Here is a 12,233-nt window from a genome sequence, read left to right as displayed (position 1 = left end):
CTCAAGTACATTCCTGTAGCTAACTAGGAATCAACGTATCTGTAGTAAAGTTGTAACTTGGGAAGTTACAGCATTAACTGCTTTAATTCCGTTGAGTTGGATCTACACTGCAGTGAAAGAATGAGTTAAGTTCTGTTAATTGTCACATAACTTGTCTCTTATAACTTTGAAGGTGTTCATATTGTTGGAAGGCAGTGTCTGATGCTTGTAGGTGATGCTGTTTGCAGCGGGGTTTGGTACGCTGTGTCTTTGAAAATGGCTAACATTAGGCTTTCTAGAAAGATAATTGTGAACGTGCAGGCCTGAAAAGGATATCTAAAATGAATTCAGTTGTGTTAATGCATAACTGCCTCAGATAAGAAGGTTTTGGAAGTTATTGAAGCTGTGGTATCTAGTATAATTGGCCATATCAGTCTCAAGGAAGAACCAATGGATTAGTGTTACCAGCTGGCCTGCTGCCCCCCAGTAAATAGTTCCTGCTTTTGTAAGCTAGTAGATGCATCAAGGGATTCCTCTCAAGTAGAGACTGCAGACTTTTGGTTCTGCTCTGTGTGTTCTTCAAAATACAATGAAAAAGAAAGCTGGGGTGCCCTTGAATAAAATTTTATCTAGAAGATTTCATGAATGGAAGACGGCTTCCATCCCTAGCGTGCTTGCCTTATGTGTGCTTTTCTCACATGTTTGGGATTGGTCTAGATTAACCATTCAGTATGGAAGAGTGGAAGTAAGTCAGTGACTGTCTTGCCTTAGTGTATTTCTTGAATTTGATTGTTAATAAACCTTAATTGAAGGAAGCAGATCTGTGAACCTATTGCTTCTCATTTAGTTCTGACTAAGTCTTGAATACGTGATTTAAAGGTGAAATGATATTAATATATTTAATTATACTAGATGTTTCCTGCAGTAATCCTACGCTAATACTTTTTTTTTCCAAACTTGCTTTTAGCAACGAATGGCTCAAGAAGTCTTGACTCACTTAAAAGAACATCCTGATGCATGGACAAGAGTTGATACTATTTTGGAGTTCTCTCAGAATATGAATACCAAAGTAAGCAAATGAACTTTTATTTATTTGGCTTCATCTTTCTTCCACTCATGAACTTTGAGGAAGGTATCTCACTTTTAGCCATAGACTTTGATTCAAACCACGTTTTCATTGTCTTATTCCCAAAGTGGCTTTAAACAGGAACTATAAATGGACAAAATATTGCAATATCCTTTTACGTTCACAAGAGTATTTCTCCTTTTTAAAAAAGGAGGGGAAAGAAAAAAAAGGAAGAGCTAAATTGAAAATAGGTTTGTTTTTTTCAAGGCACATATACAAGCATAATGCCAGTTCCAAAGACTGGTGTGTATTTGTAATGAAAAGTCTCCTAGAGGCACATTTTGTTCTTGGTTACATGCTTGGCTGTCTTTGATATTAATGAGAGCCATGTGCGTGTAACTGAGGAAATAATTTGTCCCTAGGTGTACTGAAGACAAAATAAGAAACCGTATTAGACCACTGTTTTGAGCAGTCACTGAAAGTTAAGCACCTCAAGCTCTTTGTAGTATGAGATTAGTCTTTACTAATATAGTAAACATACTTGCTTTGTGCTGCTGTTGTAAATCCATCCATCATGATAGAGTCAAAAAGGGATAGCATTCAGTTTTTGTCTACACCTTTAAAGGTATTACCTTAGGATAAGACTTCTGCAGTTTGAACAGAAAAGTTGATTGAAATGTTTCCACTGTCTTAAGCTTGATGATTTTTATCCTAAGTAATTGTTAGGCATGGTTTTCTGCTTGATACACAGTGTGTTTGAACAGAAAATAATCATGGTTGGATGGTCTCTGAATTCAGGAGGTATTCATGAAACAGTTCAATTCTTTTCATTGCTTTAAAGTTTAGGAAAACAGAGTTTAAAGAACTTCCTCAAAGTGCTGACCTTTAAGTAACAGTGTTTGCCTGTTTGCTTGCCTGGTAAACTTTGCTTATTATACTGACAGACATTACTAATTTTTAAGTTGATTTACCAACAGTATTTTTAAAAACTCAAATTTGTCTTGTGAAAAATGAGATGATTAGAGGAACAGAAAGAAAGCAACAGGTAAAGAATTCTTCCATTTACATAAATTGCAAATGATTTGGTGCTAAATTTATGCACTATGACATTTGGCTTTTATGCAATCATATTTTTTCTTTAATTAAAGCTGTTAACACTACCTGATATTAATCATAATGTTCCATTATGTTGATTGCTTGTAATAGGAAGAAAAGGGGTGTCTTCCTGTGCAACTGACACAGCTAGGCTTTGACGGCAGGCCTCCACAAGGTCTACCCTTTTGATTCCCTTTAACTGAATTCTGTTCATCAATTGTTTTTGTTTCTTGGGAGGCGGGAGGGAGGGGATTTGGTGCATAGAATAAGTAATAAGGGTACCATAGAAATTTCTGCCATAGGGATCATTTCTTAGGGTTTCTTTCGGTCTTTGCTGTTACCTGTCCCTCATCTTCATAACTTGGCAGTGAATTGCTACTAGCCAATTAGAAATAAACTAAGAGAAAATGCATATTGGAAGGGCTTCTGTTCTATGCTGAGTTTAAATGTGTTTACATGCATTGTTTTATGACTTAATAAAAACACCTCAGAAGTATCACTTCAGATGGCAGAACTTAAAATTGACATTGGTGACCTTTTTTCTTTTGACGTTTTGATGCTTCCTTGGTATGAAGGTGCACAAATTTTTACAACCACTAAATCAAAAGTAACTTCAATTTAAAAACAGCAACAACAAAATAAACCAACACACCAGACTTACAACGCAGTATGGCAAGAAGGATGCATGAGTCGAGGTGATTTATGGTGACTTTATTACCGTTCCCATTTCCTTTTCCTCACAAGTATTAGAAATGAATAATACTAGTACCAAAGGTGAGATGAGCAAGAGACTAGCAGAAGGCAGAACTCATGCCATGTGCTAAGTATGTAGAAACACAGACAAGATGAACCTCTATGGCTTTAAAGTACATGATTCTAAATAAGGTATATCAGTGTGTCATGGGGAAAAGGTGTGGCAACTTTCATTAAAGAAAAGGACAGATGTCTCTAGGACTTGAGTGAAATTCTAAGGGAGAAAAAAGACTGAAGATGAATTCTGCCCTTAATTTCTAAAAAAAATTTCTTAACTCTTGTAAAATGAAACAGAACCTGCCATTCTGATTTTAAAGCCGATTAAGTTGACTTGTGGAAAATAACATTTGGAAGCAAACGTAACATTTTTGCTTAACTGTTACCTGGAAAGCCTATTAATATGTGTGCCTATACAATCTTGAAATGGAACAACTAGCTTCTGTTTCAGGAAAGTGAACTCCGTCTGATATCAGTAGTCATACTCCCAAGGTTGTTAGAGGCTTTTGCAAATGTTTTGGTTTTTTTTTAGTCTAGATCAGGTGCAAATGGCATTTATAAATCTATGACAGTGACTGAAATCACTTCCTGTGAAACATTTCACTTAAACTGTTTTCATACATTTTTCTGTATGAACGCTCCCTTGATTTAATTTAGCTTTTATGTTTAATAACTGTTGTAAGTTTACAGATAAAAGTCCAGTTGATAAGCTTTTATTGCTGATACTGAAGGAAAAAATACCTTGACAATTTCCTATAACTTTCAGTTTTTTCTCTGTACCCCAAGATCGTGAAAGATGACACTGGTTGGCAAATCCAGCATCTGCACGTGAATCTAGTGGGAGTTTTTGGGTCACAAAGGGAAGCATGTGGGGAATGTAGGTTATGTTAAGATGAAAACAGCAAAGATTTTTTAATAAAACAATGTAGTTTGGGACAATCTACATTGTGGTTTGTTCTGTTGCTTCTTTTGTGTTTTTTTATTAAACTGAAGTCTTGTGATCCCTTTGGTTGAAATGTTAATGATCCTACTTTATATAACAACTAACCATTTTAAAGAAGAACTCTTATTCTCAGCCAAACTTTTAACCGTATAAACATGTATTTACCTTTCAGGCATTGATGTGATTTATTTTATTCTTCCTAATCTTATGCTGATAAAATTATTGCAGAATTCCTCATCTCCTTTTCTCTGCTGTCTATTCATGCTAATGGGGCTTTACGTTACTCGATCACATCAAAACTTCTCTCCCTGTTACTGTGAGTTGACAGTAGGGACAAATGGGCAGAGGGACTGGCCTTACCAATTCCTTTGCAAATGTAATCTTTTCAGCAAAGAACCTGGGAAGGAATTCCTGAAAGGTAAAAAAGAATTTCCAAGAATTTATGCATATTTTTTGACTGAGCACAAAAGTTCATCTTTAAATAGTAGAAATAGCTGCCATATTGGGGTGGGTATTGAAATTGAATAAACCTGTGGGTTGTCTTGCTGTTCCTAAAGTAACACACCAGTGAAGTTTGGGGAATACTTTCCTTAAAAAGTGCCAGCATCAGAACATGTGATGATAAGACATGATTTTTTTTATTTTTTTTTCAGCTCTTAGAGGAATGATAGGAAACTTGAGACCATCCAAGCTGCTAAATATTTTAGGAGCCTGGTTGTGATAGTACTTGAACATATGGACAGTCATTTATGATGCAAATTCATATCTGGCTGCTACTTCCTCCTTTCCAGATGGCCAAAATTGTCTACCAGAGAGCTTTTTTCTTTTTTTTTTTCCTCCTGGTGTGAGCATGATCAAACAGCAGGATTTAGGATAGCAAAAATAAAACAAGAAAAAAAAAATGCATGAAACTTGAGTAAATGGGTGAATAGATATATTTAATAAATTTTTCTAGTTTAATATTTTTGAAGTCTTAGATGTTACATTGTGAATGTCTGATTGAATGAGAAGAATCCTGAGAGTGAGTGAGTCCTGCGGTAACATGCTCACATTTTACTCTTCTCCAATTTCAGTATTATGGACTGCAGATCTTGGAAAATGTGATAAAAACAAGATGGAAGATTCTTCCAAGGAACCAGTGTGAAGGTAGGAAGAGATTTTTGTGTTTTGTCTTTCCCTCTGACATTGTTGTTGAGGTTTAGAACATTTAGCCCCGTGTAAATAATTTCCAAGCTGAAGCATCATTAGGCTTTTTGTCACGAAGTAAGACTGTGCTTTTCTGTGTGACGCCATGTCTTGCCTTTTTGCAATAGTGGTTTCAGTAGGATGGTGAACACCTGAAGTTCTGTAAGTGTGAAGGGAAGGTAAAATGTCAGCTGGTGCTTTTTGACACACTGCTGCTGAAGTGATGCATTGATTTGTAGGCCAGACGTAATCTGAAGAGGTCTGAGCTTTGGGAGCTTTTGGGGCTGGCTTCTGGCTTTGAATGAAAGGTTTGGATTCTCTGTACTTGGCAGTGTTCAGCCTGTCTGGGCTATATGCACAGCTCCACCAGTGTACTCTTATTTTTTTTTATAGACTGTGATGCACCTGGTAGCATGTGCCCATTTGACTTGTTTGAATTTGTAAACTATCAGTTATTTTAGAACAGTAAGTGTTCGGGCTATGTTCTCAGGCAGACAGTTTGATTTTTGGGTGGTCCTCTGTGGAACTGGACTCAAATTCTTGTGGGTTCCTTCCAGCTCAGGATATTCTATGACTTCTTTTATTTCCTCCTTTATGGCTTGCAGTATGTATTGAATAGCAAGAGGTTTGTTAAGAGTAAATGGAGATGCCTCTGGTGTGGAATTAATGCACGTTCACAAAGCTTTCTGTCAAGTTGTGAAACAGATTTCAGAACACTAAGTAGAACCACTTAAATACTTGACATTTCAAAACTTGTCACCATTCTGTACTTGATCTTCTTTATTAAATACTGGTTTCAGAACTCCTTAATTAAATTTCCATGTTTGGATGTGAGCTGTTCTTAACATTGTGAAGATGCGATCAGATGTTTCGCTGCCAGTTTATTGATGGAAATGTAATAGTAAATGTCAATTAAAATATATTTTTGGAGAGGGAGACTTCAGTGTTTTGTGATTATTTTCCTTTTCTCCACTCCACAAGGGTGGCAGATGTAGCTGAGCTCTTGAAAAGGTTTCACTTTCATTCTGTTAGAAGCAGACTTCCTGGAACAAACTAGAGGCTCTAACGCAGCTGTGCCTTTTTGAGAAACTGAGGGAGAGCCCTGAAGTTAGCTTTTGTTTGCACTTAAATATTTCACGTGTTTCCATTTTCCTGTGTATGAACGCCTATCTTCAGCACTTGGAAGTTGTTCTCTCAAAGTTCTTGGCTGTTGGAGCCAAGCAGGGAGGAAGTAAGGAGTCAGGAAGTTGAATTAGCTATGCTCGGCTTATTGATGCCTGGTGGAGGAAGCTGTAGTCAAATAAAAGAAGTTGAAGAGGTAGACTTATTTGATAGTTTGGGACTGAACAAGTGCCAAAAACAAAGTACACAAGTGATTTCAAATTTAAATAACACTTAACACATAGAACAGGTGGTAAGTGATGGTGCTGAGGTGCGGATGCTTGGCTGTGCGCTGCATCATGTTACCACGTCTGGATTTCAGATGCCATATTATGCATACATGACTTAAAACATAACTTCCAGAATTTGAGATGGTACTTTATATTTTTATTTCACTTTGAGTAGGCATGGTAATATTGTTTGACCAGTTGGTATTATCTGAGAAGATACAGTAAGTAGCTGAATATGTTACAAGACAAAATCACTGTCTAGAGTTGTGTAATCACCTGATGATAACTTACTCTAAGTATTCTATTTTTATTTTCCTTGCCTTTTGTGCTTCTGAAGATTGCAGAAGAAAAAAGTATCCTTCATCCCAACAAATGTGTATCTTCTAGTGAAATCTTCCAGAATATTTTTAGGAGCCAAAGTGAAATTGTTACATTGACTTGTTTTAGGAGAAATGAGTCAGATGGCTTTTAATTCTGTTTTTTTTTCCTATACATCAGTAGAAGAGCAGCCAAACACTTAGTGTGCCATGACATTTGATCCATGCTGTCCTCGTTAGTACATTTTTTTTAAATGAAAAGAAGGTAATGTACTGTCTGAATGCTTCGTTTCTAAGTTCTCATTCAGTTTGATCTAGTCTTTGGTGATAGTTGCTGGGATTTCTTTTTTTATTATGCTGGGTAGTACAAGATAACTGCTCTTAGTTTACTTGGGCAGTTTAATTACCTGGGAGAAAAGAAGACTGGTTGAATTAAGGTTTCTGGCTCCTTTGGTTGGCAGAGTTTTCTGGTTTGAAGTGTAGCTAGTAAAATAAGGGGTGCAGGAAACCAAAATTCAATGTAACAAAGTAATACTTGGTAACAAAGCCCTTCACAAATAAGTTAATTCTGCTTATATTTTAGTTTATGAAACTTAGTATGTCTGATTCAATTTGTTTAGTAAACACAGCTGAGAAACCTTCATTTTGTTATGAAGGAACTAAATCTGTTTGTTACAACGTAGTATTCTTCTCTTGTAGCTGTAGTAGTGGTTACCAGTTGATGTGGAGGGTAGGTCTGACTTGAGCATCAATGATCTAAACAGAACCTGTCTGAAAATCCTGGAGGAATAAACAAATGTCACGAATTACAAAACCTGAACCCTACAACCTTTCATTTGAGATTTTATCTTAACTGTACCTGGAGTTACACATTGGAATATCTTTTTGGGCCTTGAAGTTAGCCAAGATTTTGTTAAGACTTCTGGTTCAGTGCTGGGAGGTTTTAACTCCGGCCTAGAATTTCAAATCTGAGCAGCCAAACGAGTTTTCTTCACAAGATGTGTTCTTTAGACACGAATCTCCATTCTTAAATGTACTTCTATTTTTAAATGGCTTTTAATTTTGAGCTCTTCTGGCCCTGTTGCCAGACCTGTTCCTCCTCTAATGTAGAGTTGGTTGTTTAATAATACGTACGCAGGGTGTAATTTGATTCATGTGCTGTGGTCTCAATAGGATTTGTTCTTATTGTGTGAAAACCTGCCCAGAATTAAAAAGCTTCTTGCTCTTACAATTCAGTGATATGCTTCATTAATCCTGCAGTGTCAAATGAAGTTCTCTTCCTGTGAACAGAGAAAGCTTGTCTGGAGTGTTTTAAGTCGGAATGGATAAGCACTTCTTCATTACCAAACTGGAATTGGTTGTACAACTTTCCTCATTTTCAAATGGAAGAGATACCTGAAGTGCTTAGAGATGATGCTTAGTGGCTCATAGGAAGGGTCTGGAGTTAAGCACAAAGCTTTTACTGTAATGGAAGCTTGCGCAGAAAAGATTTTTCTGTGTGGTCATTAGATAACATAATGAAAATTTCTGGCATTAAGAGATGGTTTTTGATTCTCTGTGTAGTGAAGGGGGAATTATGCAGGACACTGCTGCACAGTGAGGGGGAGGGAGTCAGTGGAAACAGATACGGCCTTTAGGCCCTCCTTAAGAATTGTAATCAACTTGTATTTTTCTGCTGAAAAGCAGATACAAATTGGTCGGGTTCACAGCTACTAGGGAAAGATGATCTTTGAGACAGCAATGGGAAGCATTGTTTGTGGAGACCAAAAATAACTGGTACCTAAGTTATGTAAGCAGTTCCAAAACATGATGGAATAAACGCGTGCTTGTATGCATATGAACCTCCATGGAAGGATCAGTTCGGCTTTATCTTTTAAAATTCCATTTTTGGCTGCCAAATATTGTTAGATTCCTTCATTGGACTGTCCACTTCTACTTAGGCATCTTAATCTTTAAGCAGAAAATTTGCTAATTTTAGTAAACTACTATGAATGTGCACTTGCAGCACCAGCTCTAACAATTGCAAACACTTTGTGTATGTATATTGTGCCCCACAGTTTCATATAAGGATGTACTTGGGTGTCCTGTACTTCAGACATTGTTTCCCTGCAGGTGTGTATGTACTGATAACGTGCTGGAACTCTGTCATGATAAGAACTGCTCTGAGATCGTGGCCCAGATGAGATATAGTTATTTCTGCAAGCATTACCTTATGCTGAAACCAGGATATTTTATATTTGTCAGCTTAGACAAAAAAATGAACACAGCTGCTAAACATAAATCAGCAACTATATTCTCTTCCATCTTAAAAGAAAAAAAGTAATTACATGAAAAATGCAACTTAAACCAAAAAGAAAAAAAAAAAGCATTAGAGATTTCAGTAGCTGCTACATTTGAGGGATTAAAAATGTGACCACTGCCTGAATAGAAGAGCTCAGAACCCTGCAGCGTGACATTTGAAAACTGTCAAGCATTTTAGGTTGTCTGTTGAGCTGTGGTTGCCATTTTTTTTTTTTGGTGGATAAGCTTTGGAGCTGAGCAACTGTTTCCATCTGCAGATGTTCCCAAGGTCAGATTGATGGTAGCGTGGCACTGAGGATGGAAATGAACAGTTGAATTCTATTAGTGCAGCAAGATTTAAAATAAAACAACAGGCAACTTTGACATCAGGATAGCATTCGTGTGAACAACGTTCAGATTCCTTTTCATTCTAAAAAGACTTGCAACGAGGTGACTTCCCTCGGTAGTTTGGACAAATAGTTCAGCTTCTGGCACTGAACACTTTTTACATACTATTTGGGGGGCTTTAACATTTTGTCAAAGTGTGAGTTTGTGGGTTTTTTTGGGGGGGGGAGAGGGCCATGATGTTAGGTCTAAGGCCAGTGCTTGACAGTGGTATATTTTGTTATTAAGTATTCTAGATTGCTGTGTATTGATCCCAGTTGATAATGATGAAGAACTTAATTAGTCGTCGGAAAATCCTGCGGAGAGCTGCTGTGTGCTATACATCTGATAGCATAACTTCCAGACCTGCTTACAAATTTCTTCAAAATGCAATTAAAAAATGAACCGTTCATTTTGCTTAGGCCCAGAATGCAAAAAATAACTAATTTTGCTGAAGTACGAGGAATGTTTTATAATTTAGAGTAGTGGCTAGAGGAAAAATGAAGCGTCTTAAAATTAGGCATTCATTTTAGTTAGCTGATAATAATCTGAAAAAAAATAAAAATAAAACAATAGTCTGTGTTTTGTCTGTATTGTTGACTGTCCTGTTGACGAAATGATAAATGAACTCGATTTTGGCTTCATGAAGTTGAATAGGAAAACGTATGCGTACTCTAAAACGCGTCCGACCTTTTGCTTGTATGCACTGCATTCAGTGTAGAGGAATTGTCTTGAGCCATATAGAAAATAGAGTTAATGTATACAAGTAATAAAACTGCTTCTGTTTCCTTAATTTGTGAGCGTTCTGAATGCATTGAAAATTAGTTAGCACCGCATGAGCGTTAGGGATATTTCTTCTGCAGTGAACATGTTAACTTAGTTAACTATTAATCTTGAGCTTTCCTTACGTGTCTGCATAATAACAAAAACATGTGCCTTTGCGGGCACACACGTATAGGTAGGCTGAAATATTATCAGCAGTAATAGCATTTTACTTGCCAGTTGGCACAAGCGCATATAACATGTAATGTGGAATTTGAGTCAACTCAGTTAGCATTGCCTTGTAACCTTACACCTTCATTTTAATGATATGGCAAGAATCTTCAGTCAGAAGCATTACTCTGTTCATGACATGTGGCTTAGTTACAATATTTCTCAATTGTTCTGCAGGTATAAAAAAGTACGTTGTTGGCCTAATTATCAAGACATCATCTGATCCAACATGTGTAGAAGTAAGTGAGTTCTTTCAGGGGAGAAAAAGGGAGATAAATACTATGCATAGTCTGACTGATCTTTTCCATTCTCCAGAAAGAGAAGGTGTATATTGGGAAACTGAACATGATTCTTGTTCAGGTAAGCTGGAGTTTACAAAGCATTAAAACTTGTCGTAAAGTATTTGGTTTTGCTGAAGTACCTAACATACGGCTGTTTGACTTTTCAGATTCTGAAACAGGAATGGCCAAAGCACTGGCCAACTTTTATAAGCGATATTGTAGGAGCAAGCAGGACTAGTGAAAGCCTTTGTCAGAACAACATGGTGATCCTTAAACTATTGAGTGAAGAAGTGTTTGATTTTTCCAGTGGCCAGATAACTCAAGTGAAAGCAAAGCATTTGAAAGACAGGCAAGTATATATATGTAATATACACCTAATAAATAGTGCCTACTTTGTGCTTGCTGGCAGATAGTTTCTCTTGCTAGGAGGTTTTCAGTAGAAGGACACATATAATTTTATAGCTGAGTCTTAAGTGGTTTAATGATTATTTTTCCTTGAGAGCAGTACAGTTGGGTGGGACCAAACTTAGTTTATACATATATTTCTGCATTATTGCAACTGCCTCAACTGACGGATGGTTGTGGAATTGTAGAATGTAATCTATCCCCATGTGGAGCTCCACGGACTCCAGGTGGTCACTGATGTAGAGGGCAATACCCCTTCCCCTTTTCCCCTGCCTGTCTTTCCTGAAGAGTTTGTGCTCATTTATTGCTACATTGCAGTCAGGAGAGTCATCCCACCATATCTCAGTGATGCCACTGACATCGTAGCCCTTCAGGCTCAACTCTTCCTGCTCATTTCCCAAATCCGTGCATTAATGTACTGGCATTTGAGTGTGGTCCTACCCTTCTAACAGAGATTTCAGTGCTGCTTGGATTTCTGGGCTAGCTTTTGTGGGCACAGGTTTACACTTATTGTTCTCGTCAGCATTTTAAAGAAGCAAGGTGGTTTATGAATGCTTCCAATGGATGCATAGGTCTTCAGAACATGTTCTGGGGTCACAGGCACTTGGATTAAAGCAGGTTGGATTGTTTATGGCTCATGGGAGTGCTTAATTTTTATTATTTTATTTTTTTGTAGTATGTGCAATGAGTTCTCTCAGATATTTCAGCTGTGTCAGTTTGTGATGGTAAGTATTCATTTTTTTAACCTCCCCCACATTCCCCCCCCCCCCAGTCATATCTGGCAATATTATATGCACGGATTTGTTCTTACAGGAAAACTCCCAAAATGCTCCCTTAGTTCATGCAACCTTGGAAACTTTGCTACGATTTCTGAACTGGATTCCTCTGGGATATATATTTGAGACTAAGCTAATCAGCACACTAATATACAAGGTATCTGTGTAATTATGGCTAGCTTTTTAGTTTAAAAGTGGTAAAAAGCGTGGCACATCACCCCTTTGTAACCGGCTTTCTTTTCTTTTCTCACTAGTTCTTAAATGTTCCCATGTTTCGGAACGTCTCCTTAAAGTGCCTCACAGAGATTGCGGGTGTCAGCGTAAGCCAGTACGAAGAACAATTTGTAACCCTTTTTACCTTGACCATGATGCAGTTAAAACAGGTAAC

At 37.3% G+C, this 12,233-nt stretch overlaps 1 protein-coding gene across 2 annotated transcripts in view; it reads left to right on the top strand.

Annotated features, from left to right (window-relative positions):
• Positions 1-12,233, top strand: part of XPO1 (exportin 1) — a 37,472-nt gene that overhangs the window by 7,661 nt on the left and 17,578 nt on the right. For both annotated transcript variants that reach the window (XM_021390066.1, XM_021390065.1), the window contains exons 4-11: positions 947-1,048; positions 4,907-4,979; positions 10,561-10,622; positions 10,699-10,743; positions 10,832-11,013; positions 11,746-11,794; positions 11,883-12,002; positions 12,100-12,228. In XM_021390066.1, the coding sequence (XP_021245741.1) occupies positions 947-1,048; positions 4,907-4,979; positions 10,561-10,622; positions 10,699-10,743; positions 10,832-11,013; positions 11,746-11,794; positions 11,883-12,002; positions 12,100-12,228 (762 nt within the window). The remainder of the gene's footprint in view (positions 1-946; positions 1,049-4,906; positions 4,980-10,560; positions 10,623-10,698; positions 10,744-10,831; positions 11,014-11,745; positions 11,795-11,882; positions 12,003-12,099; positions 12,229-12,233) is intronic.

Source organism: Numida meleagris, chromosome 3 (assembly GCF_002078875.1).
Source record: "Numida meleagris isolate 19003 breed g44 Domestic line chromosome 3, NumMel1.0, whole genome shotgun sequence".
Classification (NCBI taxonomy): domain Eukaryota; kingdom Metazoa; phylum Chordata; class Aves; order Galliformes; family Numididae; genus Numida; species Numida meleagris.
Note: the sequence above shows the minus strand (reverse complement) of the source record. Positions and strands in the feature narration are given on the sequence as shown.